General features: G+C 44.0%; 1 protein-coding gene across 2 annotated transcripts in view; it reads left to right on the top strand.

Moving 5' to 3' along the window:
* The first annotated feature begins 425 nt into the window (after positions 1–425).
* LOC143940950 (C4b-binding protein alpha chain-like) overlaps positions 426–16,989 on the top strand; it is a 117,817-nt gene continuing 101,253 nt past the window's right edge. For both annotated transcript variants that reach the window (XM_077462785.1, XM_077462783.1), the window contains exons 1-3: positions 426–513; positions 5,172–5,262; positions 8,774–8,965. In XM_077462785.1, the coding sequence (XP_077318911.1) occupies positions 5,193–5,262; positions 8,774–8,965 (262 nt within the window). In that variant the 5' untranslated portion in view covers positions 426–513; positions 5,172–5,192. The remainder of the gene's footprint in view (positions 514–5,171; positions 5,263–8,773; positions 8,966–16,989) is intronic.

The following is a 16,989-nucleotide window of genomic DNA, read 5'->3' as shown; positions in this document are numbered from 1 at the left end:
ACAACAAACCGCATCCATCACCACTGCCATTTCTATTTCTAGGAAAGGCGATAACTCTAACCAGAACAAGGTATACAGTCCTGATATTTACAGTAGCTGGTCAGGTTTGACACCATGTAAGTTCTCTGATATGTTAAGAATAAAGTTTGGATGCACCAAGCACCTTTGTCTTGTCTCCAAATGCCAAACACATACGATTCTACAATATGTGATTGCAGTTGAGCGATTTACATTTTGGCGATCTGGCGCCCATGCACAACAGTACTAAAAATGTTGTACACTGGCTGCATCCATGTTTCGTACGGAACTTCCCGAAATTGTTTATTGCAGTTATAAAATAAACATAGACACAGGTCAATGGTGTAATGTTTTAAGACTAAGTAAAACAAAAGTCTAATTATTAACAGAGAATTCAGTGCATTGACCAGGTGATATATTGACACACTCTACTTAGAACAGTGACAACAAAGTATAGGCCACCAGTTCACTGGTAAGAGTGGAGCTTACCACAAGGTAAGGTTTATGTTCTTGTTATTTAGAGTTGAAAGATTAAGTTTGATATTGTTACATACATATATATTTTAATCAGAAGTAGGTAATTTCCAATCCAATGAATAAATTAGTTACAAGCAGTTAAACAATAAACAAGCAAGTACCACTAGTTGTTTGCAATGACATTTGGTGGTTTCCAAAATTTCTCCTATTCTATCCCATTCTGTCTTACATGAAATATTTTTTCTGACAACCAAAGATAATGAAGACATTTTCTGACAACCAAAGATAATGAAAGTCTACTCAAGAAACAGTAAATGTGCAGAGGATGTATTTACACCTATAGCAATGTAATGCTCATCTTCATGCTCCGACATCAAAAATTGCATGTGATTCTTATTGTTTGTTACAGAGAAAAGCACAAGAATAATTGTGTGTGTTAAAGTAAGTTGGATTAGAGATGTAACCTTTCTGTAAATTTTCATAAATTTTGAAGTTATGGGAAAAAGAAACATTTTTTATAGGAAAAAATTTAAATTTTCGGAAAAATTAAAAAAAGTAGTTTTTCAAATTTAAAGTAATTTTGTTACACTGGGAAGGTGAAATGTAGTGTATATAAAAGTAATATGCTTAAAATAAAAGTACAGTTTATTCAGTAAATAAACTAATATTGCCTTTTAAAAGTCTATTCTTTATTACAAATGGAATACAAAGGACTGTATATGAAAAGAACATTTCACCACTGCAGAGCTAGATCATCCACTAGGCATGTTACACAGATGCCTAATGCCGCGTACACACGACTGGACTTTCCGGCAGACTAGGTCCGACGGGATCAGTCCGTTGGACAATCCGATCGTGTGTGGGCTAGCCCGACCGTTTATTATAAAAAAAATCAGACGGACCTTAGAAATAGAACATGTTTCAAATCTATCCGACGGACTCAAGTCCAACGCACTAAAAAACGGACCAAATACGCTGCAAGGGCAGCTATTGGTTACTGCCTATTGAACTTCCTTGTTTAGTCCCATCTTACGTCAGCACATTCAAAATGAATGGACTTAGTCGGTTCATGTGTGGCCAAGTCCATTCGTTCAGAAAGTCTGTGGTACCTCCGCCGAAAGTCCATCGGGAAGACCGTCGGACCTAGTCCGTCGAAAAGTCCGGTCGTGTGTACGCGGCATAAGACCTGGTGGATGTCAGGCAGCTAAAATATGCTCATGCACTAAACTAGGGGGAGAGTGCTTCTGATACTTCACAAGGCATGCACTTATCAGCAGTTAATGTCTGATGGGATCAGACCAGTACAGACAATCCAAATGCAGTAGCTTTTCTGTACCAACTGTAATCCTTATTAATGTCAATTGGAAGGATGGGAGGTGAAGTCACTGACCCCGAGAAGTGTGAGGATTCTTAAGGCACCCTTAGCTCTTGATCAAAATGAAACCTGAAGGAACAGAGTGAAAGTAAAGTCAATCTACCACCAACCGTTTGGACCCTTTCACGGTTTCAACAGAAATTGTTGGTGATGGGTTGCCTTAATCCATACCATTGTATCTGAGATTACAAGCTGATTGAATATGGCTGAAACTGCCTGAAAATTATCATGTGTATGGCCAGTAAAAAGTCAAGTCATTAAGGTATATCTAAACCCAAGAACAGAAAGTGAATATATTGCAGCTTACCAGTCCTTAGATATAGCAGCTACATTTCTTTTGTTTTTTTTTAGGCTAAGAATATTTACAAAAATACCTGGGGACTTTTCCAGAAAGCTAGTGTCCTTGTCACTTTCTGTTTGCTGAACTAAAATCTCAAACAATGTTATCATCCTTCTCAGCTATCTTCTGTAAATGACAAATTCCCACATCTCCCATGTAATGGAGATTAGGAAAGCAGCCTAGGGTGGGATCACTGCTCCTCCATAGATATAGTACAGTGAGTAAACGTTGTCAACCTAGGACAGGAAGTCCTTTACTGCCAGGATCATCAGGTGAAAATAAAGGGAAGAAAGCCTGAAAAAGAAAATTAATGCAGCCACTACCTGAGGACTGATAAGGACTGATAAGCTGCTATTTATGGCACTCTTGTTTTTGGGTTTACATATGTTTTAAAATACATAAATATTAGACATGTGCGTCATCAATAAATTTGTTTCATTTCGTTCCACTTCGTATTAGCCGTTAATTCGGATTTGTACGAATACGAATTTTCACTAGGTTCGTTAACTTTTCGTAACAATTACAAACGTTCGTTATGAATTTATCATTATGAGGGGCTCCCACCATCCCGGGGCTGTGCTGACTTCCTGGGTTTTCAACTTCATCATAACAAATAATCACAATTAACGAAAATTCTTATTTTGTCCGATTCTGAATCTCCCATCGACTACCAGTTCCACTCTCCCACTCCCATTTAAAAAAAGGTAATTTTCCCAATCCTCACTCAGCAGCAAAGAAAACCTCTGATTGGTCAACAAAACACCAGTCACGTTGTAACGGAATTTGGATCCTAAAATTTGTAAACGAAATTTCGTATTTTGTACAAAATTCAGAAGCATAGCAATTCGTATTTCGGATCCTTCCGAATGCACAAATTTACGGAAATTCGTACAAATTTTCGTTTCGTACAAAACTAATCACACATGTCTAATAAATATACAGAGAAGTGTTCACCGGTCACAATGACACTTTTTCTCTGATAACCAGAGCATAGCTTGATTTGTAATTATAGTAAACTGTAAGCAGCATTTTTAGGCACCCCCCTCAAGCTGCAAATGCAGCTGTGCAGAGGTATATACATGATGTGGTAACAATTATCCCATTTAAGAGAACAGAGCCACGGTTCTGCAGGCTTTTAGGGGTTAAAACAGGCCATGAGAAAGCAACACAACACTTCCTCACAATCTGCCAAAAGCCATTTAAAAAGTGATATACCTGGATCACCCTTCAGAAGACTAACGCAAGTTGAAACAAGCCATTCAGGAATTGTCTGCTTTTCATCAAGGTACCTGAACTCAGACTGTTCTAGCTTTGGGATAAATATATGCGTTTCTAAAAAAAAAAAAAAGTGAATGTTTTTGATTCTTTCACAATTTACTGGATCCTAATGTATATCTAAATCCAAGAACAAACATATAATTAAATGAGATTTCTTTTTTTAAGTACATGTTCTGCAAATACAGAAATGACATACTGATCTTATCAGAAATCCAGTGTCCCTGTAATTGGTGCACTGAACTGAATTGTCAGTGTTATCATCCTTCCTGCTTCTCTTGAGAAATACAGAACACCTCCCTTATAAAATACAGAGATGAGGAGAGGGGGACGTGTTCTGTTGTCTTGTCCTAGGATGACAACGCTGCTTCTCCCTAGATATAATGTAGAATGTTTTAACCCTAGGACAGGAAGTGGCAGGATCTGGTAGGATCACAGAAAATAAAGGAAAAAAAAACCTTTAAAAAATTTGATCTGCTACACCTGAAAACTGGTAAGCTGTAATACTGTATATTACATTTGGTGAATTTACTAAAGACAAATAGACTGTGCACTTTGCAAGTGCAGTGCATTAGTTTTGCCTAGAGCTTAGCTCTGTTGATTTCCATTATCCAACCCTGTGCAAGAAAATATACTTTTTGGGATTTTCCTTGCACGTAATTGGGTATTCTTTACAAAGTGGAGCTTTACCAAATTTACTAGGGAAAATGTGTGTAGCTGCACATGCAAAGTTCACAGTCTATTTTCCTTAAGTATATCCACCCCATTTTTTTCTTGGGTTTAGATGAGCTTCAAACTTCATGCCTATTTGAACCGCTTGAGATACAGGCATTATATGTTACATTAACTATTTGCAGACCCGCTATGCACCGGTATATCGCTTGATTGCTAGGGTGATATCTCAGTCATCGCTGCAGCTATGATATGAATGAAATATATAATTTTTAGAGCAAGCGAAGCTGAACAAAGTAAAAGTAATCCAAGCAGCCAAAGAGCTGCTGGATTATTTTACAGGTGGGGGAAATATGCGGTTGAAAAGCTGGTGTGTAAATACGGTATGATATAAAAATTACTGAAACCCTCACCATTTTATTATGTAGGGCATCTTCTAAAAAAAAATATATCTATAATACTTGGGGGTTTTCAGTAATAGAGATCCATCTGGTACCCTTTTTTGGGAATTGATCATTTTGTTTCCCATTGGAGGGGGAGTTACATGGTCAGAGAGCAGTCCAAGATGGAAACCAAGTGGATATATACAATTAAGAGTCAAGTTTCACATGGTTTGAACATCAGTTGAGATGTTAACAGTTTTATAGATAACGCCTGATGCAGTTGGCTTCCCCTTCCTTTTTATCCATTATTTATGTATTTTGCATCTAGGGAATGGTTTGAATTTAATACCTTGAAGTTTTGCCTCACCGTCTATGTGTCTTAGCCTACGTTCATATCTGTAGGCCGTGGTTTTTGACCAGTTTTGGTCTCTTTAAAAAAATTAAATAAAATAAAAATTATATATATATATATATATATATATATATATATATATATATATAAAATATAAAATGCTTGGGGGTTTTAAGTAATTGTGTAGCAAAATTTTTTATATTTTTACATGTTTACATGTTTGTAAGAAGTGTCAGAAGTGGCCCAGAGCTGAATTACAAATTTTGTCTTTTCTCATAGATTTAGGATCACCTTTATACAATGGAGAGAAAGTGTCTTTCATCCATACTGTGGCTCATTCTACTTCACTCCTTCATCAGCGCTGTTCACTGTAAGTAATAACAGACTTAAGATAATTAATCATTATACCATCCAGATATGATTAACATGCTGTTACAAGAAAATTACACCTGAGTTTCACTCAAAATAATCCAGCCTGATCCCCATTACACAGAGTTGTCAATATGTAGACCAGGCATTAGATGACTCAGCTTCCCAAATTCTTACTTCATGGCTTTTTCTAAACAAACTCTGAAGTGTTTGCCATTTCTTTTTTTTTTTAACAGAATTGAAAATGATTTAGATCTGTCAAGTTGGAAAAACAGTGAAATGCCTTTTATGAGGTGCTAAGTGGATCTGCGATCCATGATTCCATCAATCCACTTCATCCATGAAGATGAAGTTCTGAGGGTTTCTGTAAACTTCATCTTGAGCCAAAAACATAAATATCATATATTGCAGTTTATTCATTTTTATTTTTCAGGCCCCTTTATTTTCGCTTGGTAATCATGCAGATAACAGATTTCCTGTCCCTGGGCGGCTACACTGACTCCTGCACTGTATATATGGGAAAGCCATGGTTGATAACTAGGTTGGATATCAAATATGTCTGCCTTTGTTCATCTCCTTTATATGGGGTGGGGTGTGACAGGATTAAGCGGATCCAGGATGGATCAAATTCGATCCCTCTATGGGCAGGCTGATTGCACCCCGGTCAGGAAGGTTCCCTGCTGCCTGGACACAATAGCACTGTGGAAGAGATTCCCCCCTCAACAGTCACTATGTTAATGTGGGAATCAAGTGATTTTCTTTCCTTCCACCAGTGGGTTTAGGGCATGCATGCCCTGCCGAACAGCAGGAGGAATCGTTGAGGCTCTCTGCAGCAGCTGAAAGGCAGTTTCTCTCCCTCCCGCTGACTTTCAGCTTCAGGGAAAGACACAAACACTATGAAAAAAGGGCTAATTCACACAGGTTCCCTGTTATGTTTTTGTCCACTAATAATGATTTTAGTGTATTTTTAGTGAAACTATTGTTTTGATATATTTGATATATTGGGGTGGGGTGGGGGCCTGGTAAGCTGTACACGGCCCTATGATTTCTAACAGCAGCCCTGCCACTGATACCCGCTGTGATTGTACAGAGCGGAAGTCTGTCAGCAGGTCAGGGCCAATGATTCATAGCTGGGACCTGCTGATCAATCAACACATGGCTCTGTACAGAGGGAATGATCTCTGTTTCTTAACCCGTTTCCGCCGAGTGCATGCAGATGTGCGGCCTCAGCTTTTGGGAGTTATACCAGGATGATACCCACAGCTGCAGGCATCATCCCAGTGACGTTGTTTAGAGCGGGCGATCGGCTATCCAGGGATAACATTCGATGCACCCCCCCCCCCCCCCCCCGCCGCCTTCGGTCGCTCTTCCCGGGCCCACCGGTAGAACGGGAGGCCCGATCGACAATCCACCGCTTCTGGTGGCTAGGGACAGACTGGAAATGAAGCCGGTAACGGCTTCGTTCCAGCCTCCTGATTGTAAATACGGAAGCGACGTCACAACGCCACTTCCGGTTTACTCGACTGCCGGTTTAAAAAAAATATACAGTAATCAGAATCAGCAAAAATGGCGATTTGAATACTTTGAAGTGCAAAGGAGGGATTGGAGGCCTTTTAGACCCCCGAACCCTCCATAAAGAGTACCTGTCACCACCTATTACTGTCACAAGGGATGTTTACATTCCTTATGACAGCAATAAAAGTGATCAAAATATTTTTTTTTAACACAACTTAATAATATAAAAATAAATAAGAAGACATTTTTTTTTAAAGTGCCCCTCTCCCCACGAGCCTCTCCCCGCGAGTTTTGCAACACTAATGTTATGAAGGTCTTGAGATATAATGAGATATCTTTTTATAGGCCATCAGTTGAGACTGAACCAGCTGATATTAATTTGCACTGACAAGGGGCAGGGTTGCTTTTTAATTATGGATAGATTTCAGCTGGTGTCTTGGCTTTCCATGCCTTTTTGCAGCTCTCTTTCCATGTGTGTTCAATATTTTTTCCCTCTGTAACTCCATTTTATTACACAAATCTTCATTTCTGAACTTTTTTGTTTTGGTTTCTTTGTATGTATGGATTGCATGGGATCTACTGACATGTGGTGAACATTACATGCCAATAGCACCTTTAGAAATATATTTACCTAGAAAAATGGTGACGTGTTCAGTACTTACTTTATCCACTGTATATGCCATAGTTTGTAGACACTTTAATATTCATGCAAACCAATTAATATACACTTATTGGGATTTTTTTTAACCAAACAAATGTAGCAGAACACATTTTGGCCAAAATTTATGAAGAAATTATATTTTTTAAATGGTTTTTATTGGATATGTTTTATAGCAGAAAGTAAAAAATATAGTTTTTTTTTCCAAAATATTCCTTTTTTTGTTTGTTTATATAATAAAAAATACCACCAAAAGAAAGCTTTGTTTGGGGGGTGTAAAAATGATATAAAGTTACAGAGTTGCATGACCGTGCAATTACCATTTAAAATTGCACAGTGTTAAATAGCAAAAAATGGCCTGGTCATGAAAAGGGGTAAAACCTTTTCGTTTTTTAGGCCTGACATGCAGTCTTCCTTCATACAGAGGCAATGCCATTGCTCCTGTGACAGAGGGAGATTTAGTTGTCAAAATAACAGAGTGGCGCCCATAGACATGAGCCTATCGTCCCTAATAGAAAAGATGACCCCGCCGATGTGCGCAAATCACAAGACTTACCACACAGAATTACAAATCTGGTGGGCCCTAGGAATACAGTCTGAATCCCCTTACATAAGACCAATAAATGAACCATCACATTCTGCTGCTTTGCCGTATAGAATAACTAAAAACCCTAATGGTGTTGCCTCTGGAACCAGCCTCTTCGCACGTGTTGCATATAATTATGATGTTTAATGATAAAATCACAAATTCCTTCATTTCTATGAAGTACACTTATCACACAAAGAAACTACAGGAAAGTACTCTGAACTCAAACCATACTCTCAATGTTCCGAATCCAAACAACAACTAAATGGCGCTCGGCGCTCCCCTGCACGCTGCAAAGGCAAAGCAAAGGTCATAGACTAAAGCTTGGTTTCCACCTGTGGCAGAACTCCCCTCTAATGCATTTCACCCAGTTTAGGGCTTAACCATAGAGGCCGTTGGTGTGCCTTAACAGTGTGCAGTGGACCATTTTGTTGTAGTCCCGGGATTTAGCCTGATGAGCTTTCATGCAACTCAACCAGCACCTCGAAGCAACACATGCCAACTGGAGCAACATAACAGGGCATTGAGGGATAATGGTGTAACTTTTCTTTCAGCATCCCAACAAATTACATTAACGCATATTGAAAAAATATAGATGTTCATAAGACATAATGCTATCAAAGTATCTGCTCCATGTCACCTGGAACTATTTGCAAAATTTCCTGGAAGGATATCACCAAACAGGAGGTAAGTATCATAGAGGTGATATTTTATGATGTTGTGCAAAAAAAAGTATTTATGTTTTATTGACAGGTGATTGTGGACTGCCTCCAAATATTCCCTATGGAACACTAAAACCAGAGTTTACAGATCAAATGAGCTTTGCTGTAGCATCCACTGTGAAGTACGATTGCAGGCCTGGATTTATACGAGCTCCAGGAACTAAAAATTATGTTACTTGCTTGAAGGACTCCCGTTGGTCTTCCCATGATGAATTCTGCCAATGTAAGCAAACATTTATTTTGCAGTTTCTTTTTGTTTTAAACTGTTTAGAATACGTTACAAGGATATTATGTATTACGGTACATTGATTTGATAAAGCTGAACTTCCTGCAAACAGGTAAATATACACACACTGTCCTACCTGCCAAAGAGTTTGTATTCATGTCCATCTTGTACTGAAATTCCCAAAGCCTCCCTACCCCTCTTTATTCGAATTCTCTATTCTAAATTCTTTATTTAGACAAAGCGGTATACCATGTGCTTCAACACATACATATCGGCATGAAATGCACACAACATAGTACACCAAAACAAAAAGTCAAATACAGATAGATCGAAGGTGTGAATAGCAGTGGTGGTCCATCCATAGAGGGAGCACAGGCGCCACCTCCTCTATCCATGCATCTGGCCTCCTGATCTACATACCAGGGCACCAGACTATGGATTCCAATTGGGGCGGGGGGGTGTTTTTTTTTAAGCACCTCATTAGCTGCTCTAATAGGCTTCAAAAAAGGGTGGTCTCTGGAGTAGAACTCTGTGCCCCCGATCCCACCCAGTTGTATAATGGTAGCGAATGAATTTGTGCTATTTTCACACTAAAGTTCCTCCCTGCCAATCAGGAGGCAGGTTGTGAGACCTGTTTCCCGATTGGCCAGATCGTCAGGAGATCCTATTGGAGGAACAGAGGAGACATATGGCGGAGGAAGCCGCAGGAGGACCGGACACTGGAGTTGCTGGCTGCACCCCAGGAGAGGAGAAGAGGACAACATAGCCTGGCAGCCTTAGATCAGGAAGGCGCCTGACTTCTGGCTGGGCACTGGGGGGGTCGTCAGTGCCATGCCCCAGGGGGGCTTTGGTGTCATTGCTGTGCCGCCCGCCCGGAGGAGGGGTTCTTGTTTACCACCCCTCAAAAGAAAAACCAACCAGCCACCAATGGTGAAATGTATTTGACATGTGTATTCAGCAGAGCTGCTCGTACATACCCTTGGCGTATACCGTTTCCTTCTACGCATGTTTGTATATATTTTTTTACAATATACAGGGGAAAATTAACACTTAACCCCAGTGGAAAAGTTAGATAAAAAGTGGGATTGAATGGATGACAAGAGAGGGACAGAGAAAGGAGGAGGGGGGGGGGGCAGCGGAAGCAAAGAAGGTCTGTAGGGGGGAGAAACCCACCCATCCCCCTGGGCCTGGAAGCCTGAGGAACCTTTTACCTCCAGGAAGTAAAAAGAGTGTCGCGATATCTCACCTTGGCCTATGGTCGGGAAGCTAGCATTGTTTGACCATCATAAAATAAATAGGGAGTCCAAACTTTCCAGTGCTTTTCTTCTTGTTCCCTGAGCATCATAGTCAAGTTATCCATCACTTGGATCTCATTAATTGTCAGTCCGCCCCTGCGAGCAAGCCAATGTGCGTTATTGGGGGTACAGTAGTTTTCCATAGTGCTGGAATGCAGGCTTTCGCTGCATTAAGGAGACGTTTCAGTAATTCATTTTTCTCCCTACCCCACCTGAGCTCTGCTGTAAAGTAGACTGCAAGAGGCTGATACTGTCAGATTTGGGTACTTACACTGCAATAATGATTACAGGACTGCATTCATTTGTGCTTTTTGTACAGTATCTGTCAGAATTTAAGTTTTAATATATAATAATCACATATTGTCACCCAAGTCCTTTCAATTTATACCAGTCTTGGCTTTGTAAAGGTGATTATGGAAGAATATTTTTGATCTAATATAGTAAAAAAAAGCATTTTGTATGGGGTAGAAAGCTATTCCTTCTGATGATTGCTAGCTAATCAGTAAGGCCGCGTACACACGGGCGGACTGTTCGTCCAACTTTGTCCGCTGAACAGTGTTTCAGCGGACAGTCCGCTCGTGTGTGGGCTTCAGCGGACAGTTTCAGCGGACAGTCTGACGAACAAAGTTTTTCGGAATTTCCGTAAGACTGTCCGCTGAAACTTGGTTTGAGCGAACAGTCCGCTCGTGTGTAGGCTTGTTCGGCAAACTAAGGCCGCGTACACACGCGGGGACTGTTCGCTGAAACTGTCCGCTGAAACCAAGTTTCAGCGGACAGTACGCTCGTGTGTGGGCTTTCAGCGGACAGTTTCAGCGAACAGTCCGCTGAACAAGGTTTTTCGGAAATTCCGAAAAACTGTCCGCTGAAACCTTGTTTCAGCGGACAGTCCCCGCGTGTGTAGGCTTGTTCGTCAAACAAAGTTGCGCGCATGCTCAGAAAGGATTTTCACGCCGAAAGTTATAATGCAGTGTATAGGACGTCATATTTTTCGTCCCGTCGTACGTGCCGTTCACGTCATCGCGCACGGTTTCAGCAAACTGTTCGTCCGTCGTGTGTGGCCATGTCCGTCCATGCTAATTTTGAGCGGACTGTTTGCCGAAACTGTTTGACGGACAAAGTTGGGCGAACAGTCCCCGCGTGTGTACGCGGCCTAAGTCTCGCGCATGCTCAGAAAGAATTTACACGGCGAAGGTTGCATTGCAGTGTATCGGACGCCGAATTTCTCGTCCCGTCGTACGTGCCGTTCACGTCATCGCGCAAGTTTTCAGCGGACTGTTCGTTCGTCGTGTGTGGTCAAGTCCGCTCATGCTAATTTTGAGCGGACTGTTTGTCAAACTGTTTGACGAACAAAGTTGGGCGAACACTCCGCCCGTGTGTACGCGGCCTAATAGTTAAATGAGTTGTAGAATGCATTAAGGTGAAAAACCTTCTGTGTTGCAGCTGCCCCCCAGAGCCCTCTTTTTTCTTAACTGAACCAGATCATTCCAGTGACAAGCACAAGCCCAGCAGCTCCAGCCACTGTTCCAGATCCTCCTTGGATAGACTGATAGCAGCAGGAGCCATTGGCTCCCTCTGCTGTTAATCAAATCTAGTGACACTGGAGCCAGGGGCGGGGCCCGTGTCACTGGATTTGATTACTTGCTGTCTGTGTCAATCAATAGACACAGCAGCAGGACTCGGGAGCATGCCCCCATGGAATGCAGTTTTCCATGCGGGCACTTGATGAAAAGGAGGAGTGAGGGGATCGGGGTTCTGTGCCACCTGGACGGCTGCAGGGCTGGACTGGCCAACTGGGATACCGGGAGATTTCCCGGTAGGCCGCCTGCCCTGGGGCCGCTTTACGGCTGCAGTGCTCCCCTCTCTCCTGCTCTTGTGTGTCATGGAGCTAGCTGGGTCTGTGTTCGGCGGCGGCACTGTAAGAAGGTCCTGCCCCTAGACTGGCTCGTGTGATAGTAGATAGAATCAGTGTTCCGCCTATCACATGAGCTGGTCTGGGACCGTGTTACAGCTCCGCCGCCGAACACAGAACCCAGACAGCTCCGTGATCCACAGGAGGAGATGCCCGCCGTACAGCGCACCCTGTGTGCCTGGATAGGAGGATCGGCAGCTGGGTGGCATATGGAGGAAATGAGCTTTCTAAATTTCTCCATGTAGCCGCTGAATGCTTGCAGGAGAGAAGTATTCAGCGGCTGCATGGAGGAAAATAGAAAGCTAATTTCCTCTATATGCCGATCCCCTGCTTCTCCTCCTATCCAACTTTTTACTGGCAGTTCTCCTCATGCTCCCTGGCTCCCCCCTAGTGCTCTCCTCCACCACTACACTCTCCAGCCCCCCACCACAGTTCTCTCAACTCCTGTTCTTTCTGCCCCCCCCTGCTCTCCAGCTCTCCCCATCCTTCTCTAGCCACCATCCCAGTGCTCTCCACTCCCCCCAGTGCTCTCCACCCCTGTTCTTTCTGCCCCCCTCTCAAGCTCCACCCATTGCTCTCCAGCCCCCCAAGTGCTCTCTGCCCCTGTTCTTTTTGGCTCCCCATCCAGTGCTCTCTCAAGCTCCCCCCCAGCACTCTCCCCTCCCCCATGCATTTTGCCCCCACCCATGTGCTCTCCAACCCCGCCAGTGCTCTCCAGTCCCCCATGCTTTCCACCCCTGTTCTTTCTGGCCCCCACTGGTGCTCTCAAGCTCCCCCCATTGCTCTCCATTCCCCCTGCTCTTTGTACCCCACAGAGCTCTCCATCCCAGTTTTTATGCCCCCCCAGTGCTCTCAAGCTTCACCCAGTGCTCTTCGCTACCCCACACTCTTACCCCCCAGTGCTCTCCGGTCCCCCATACTTTCCACCCCTGTTCTTTCTGGCCCCCACTGGTGCCCGCAAGCCCCCCCATTGCTTTCCACTCCCCCCTGCTCTCTGTACCCTCTAGTACACTCCAGACCAGTTTTTATGCCCCCTAGTGCTCTCAAGTTCCCCCCCAGCGCTCTCCACTCCCCACCCCTGTGATCTCCACTCCCCCCTTCTCTTTGCCCCCACCCATGTGCTCTCCAACCCCGCCAGTACTCTGTGCTCCCCCTTCTCTCCAGCTCCCACCCAGTGCTCTCCACTTCCCCAGGAAAAGAGGACAGGCTGACTGGGGCCGGAAAATTAGGATGGCTGAAGGTGCAGGTGGCCAGGGACCACTCCATCTCACAGCAAACAGATCCTCTGGAAGGAGCACTGTCCCCATCCAAAACGAGAACAGACCCTGCCCGCTGCTGGATGGGGGTCATGGGAGAAGTCAGACGTGTGTGGACAGTGGAGAGGAGACTATAGGATAAAACCAGAGCCCCCAAGCGGGAGTCGACTGACTGAGCCCTGCACGGTGCACCTGAGAGGAAGTCGGTGACAGCACCGCTAGGCCAGTCTGAAGGGGGGGGGGGGGTCACTGATGTAAGGGGGGGTGAATATGATAATGTAAGGGGGCACTGATATAAAGGGTTTCCCCCTTATTTCAGTAGCCCACCCCCCTTATCTTAGTGTATTCTTTCTGCGGAAGGTGCCCCCCCCATGTTCTGAGTTCCTGGGGTCCCCCTTGATGATTGACCACTTTTAACTAGAAATTGCCCCATGTAATTTCATATCAGTCTTATCTATATATAATACACTCTTCAAATGTGCTTTAAAATGTATGGTTTTCCCTTTCATGAACAAGAAAATAATGATGTTATGCTGTTGCGCTGGTTTAATAATGCTGTGGGGCTGCTATGAACTTTTTTCCAGGGCTGGATTGTATTTCCAGTCCAGCCCTGGATGGCTGTCTAGGTGGACGTGTGTTATGTCGCCTCGGGCTGCTAGGCCGGAAGTCTGAGGCCTATCGCGGGGACAAATAGCTGCTAGGCTGCCTGAGGACTATCCAGGAGCAGGAGAAGCCACGTATGGTTGGGACTCCAGGATTGTGAAGGTTCAGCCGGACAGGGAACCAGTTGTGCTCGGAGGTAAAGGGGAAGCAGTCGCCACTAAGGGACCATCCACCTTATTACCAGAGACTACAGTGAGTAAGCTTGAGCAAGTACCAGAGCAGTCTTCTCACCAGCCGGGGATGGTGAAGAAGTGGGAAAGCTTCAGCGAGTGCCAAGCTAGGGACCCAGCAGGTTAGCGGGGGTGATGCTTGAGTTGGATACAGCGGGATAGCTGTGGAGGAGCTCAGGATATCTGGAATCTGGAAGTCTAGTGAGAGACTGGGGGGATCACAGTGTTTGAAGACCTACAGTGGGATACTATGAGATAAGAAATGGACTGTTCTGTGTTATTAAGTGTTAGGTACAACTACCTTTGTCGACCTTTACAAGTTCAGTGCCATAGGAGACAGCGGTCCTACCTATACAGACGTGGCATCCGGCTGGAAGCATTTCCCTGAATAGCTGTCTTCCTATATTATTTTGGAGTCTGCTACTTAACATTGCATCTACTTAAGGGTGTCCTGCCCCTAACCCGCTCTCCCTCAGTTCTTCTTAAGAGACAATAAATCTTATTTGCATTCAAAAAGTAACTTGCGCCCATAATTTCATCTTGCATTACACCCACCATGCCTGGTAACCCACTTTACAAGGAAGAATGTCAGCTCTCCCAAACTCTTGAGGTCACCATTAGACCTCTGGGGGCCTGGGATTGTGCTACAATGAATATTGTACTGATTTCACATTTTTAAATTCCCTTTTCTTAGCTGCTGATATTCTCGTCTTCTTTTAGTGACCTTCTGTCTACATTCACTTGCTCGGATGTTGGCTACGTATCATTGCTCTGGGCTGGCTTTCGGAGACAGTTGATTTACTGGGCACAAGTGGCTGCATATGATGGGGCACAAGTGGCTGCATATGAAGGGGCACAAGTGGCTGCATATGATGGGGCACAAGTGGCTGCATTTGATGGGGCACAGAGAGGCTGCAATTGATGGGGGTTTTTTCAGAATTTTTCAGTTTGTTTGCACCCCCTCAAAAACTTTGAGCACCAGCCGCCATTGAATCTGTGTAGATGTAAATCATCATACCATGGAAGATAGAAAGAAATAGGGAGAAAGTAACAACGTGCAGTGAAAAAAGGGTAGGTTATACCAGTGGAAAAAGATCACCAACATAGTAGTGTGTAGAAATATTGCATGAAACCCTCATGCAGATTCCCAAGAGAAAGCAGCCAGACAGTGGAATAAAAAGGTGATAAGATGTGAGCCAAAATGAACCCAGCTTAATACCTTGTGTGTATAAATAATAGTAAGAGCCAAGTGTAAGGTGCGTCATGTAGAAGCCACAATGAAGGGGCTAAGGTAACGAAGGCTGTTTATGCGTGCATCCAAAGTACTCGCCCACTAATCAGCCACCAGCGTCACGCTGGCAGAACGTGGAGGGGAAGAGCTGTCAATCAATTGGGCGCGAGAGTCTGCGGTTGGCGCCAAACTTCCCAAATGTCAACCAAGATGAAGGCAACACTCCACATACAGCGCTCAATGATGACACCATATGTGGAGAATGTGCGTGGCGCCAATGCGCAGTGAGGAACCTATCCAAACCCCCACAGTCCTCCAACCATATGGGAGGGGACGAGAGGGAGGGGCCAAGTGCTCAAGTGTTCTTCATTTCAGGGACAAATCAGGGCTGAATTTTTGCCTGGATTTGGCCCTGTTTCACAGCCAAAGACGCACAAGACTCCTGTGCAAGCTGCTCCGCAGTCGCCACCGAGATGTGTGAACTGGCTCCATAGAGAGCAGGTCACAATATCCTGTCATGCGAATTGGATGTGGGTAAACCCTGCATCTAAATCACACTAATGTGAATGGCAGGCTCCACACTTCTTCAGTACAGGTTTCCTTGAATTACTCGTTTATATACAAATACTATATTTAAAGTGACTCTGTCAATATAATGCCCCATACACGCGGTCGGACATTCCGACCACAAAATCTGTCAGAATTTTTCAGACAGATTTTGGGCCAAACTTGTCTTGCATACACACGGTCGCACAAAGTTGTCGGAAAATCCGATCGCTCGGAACATGGTGACGTACAAATCGTACGACGGGACTACGTAGAGGCCAGTAGCCAATAGCTTTCATCTCCAAATTTTTTATGAGCATGCGTGGCACTTTGTGCATCGGAATTCTCTACACACGATCAGAAAAAGTCAGATCGGATTTTGTTGTCGGAAAATTTTAGATCAAGCTCTCAAACTTTTTTCTGATAGAGCCCACACGATCGGAGTTTCCAACAACATAATACAATCGGACATTTTTCGGCGGAATTTCCGACCATGTGTTCAGGGCATAAGAAAAAAAAACTGTTGAGAGGTATAAGGTACTCTAATGCCACGTACACACGATCGGACCATCCGGCGGACTTGGTCTGGCAGACAATTCCCCGTGTGTGGGCTCCGGCAGACTTTTCCTTCCCAAAAGACCGGCGGACTTTGAAAGAAGTCTTGATCCAAAATTGTTCGCCGGACTCGACAGTCTGGCAGACGATCCGCCCGTCTGTGTGCTAGTCCGCCGGACTTTTGAAATGAACGGACTTGCCCACACACAGAGAAAAGTCAGTTCATTTTGAACGTGGCTCCAGGTAGACGGAACTAGCGGAGGAAGTCAATGTCGCCGCCTCCATCGGCGAGATTGACACCTCGCTAGCCCGTCACCTGGTATGGATTTAAAGCGGAACCCCTACACCGAAAAAAAATCCATACCAGACCCTTATCCGAGCACGCAGCCTGGCCGG

This window comes from Lithobates pipiens, unplaced genomic scaffold (assembly GCF_037356315.1).
Source record: "Lithobates pipiens isolate NorthernLeopardFrog02 unplaced genomic scaffold, aLitPip1_a1.2 Scaffold_3, whole genome shotgun sequence".
In the NCBI taxonomy this organism is placed as follows: Eukaryota; Metazoa; Chordata; class Amphibia; order Anura; family Ranidae; genus Lithobates; species Lithobates pipiens.
This window is presented reverse-complemented; position numbering and strand designations above follow the sequence as displayed.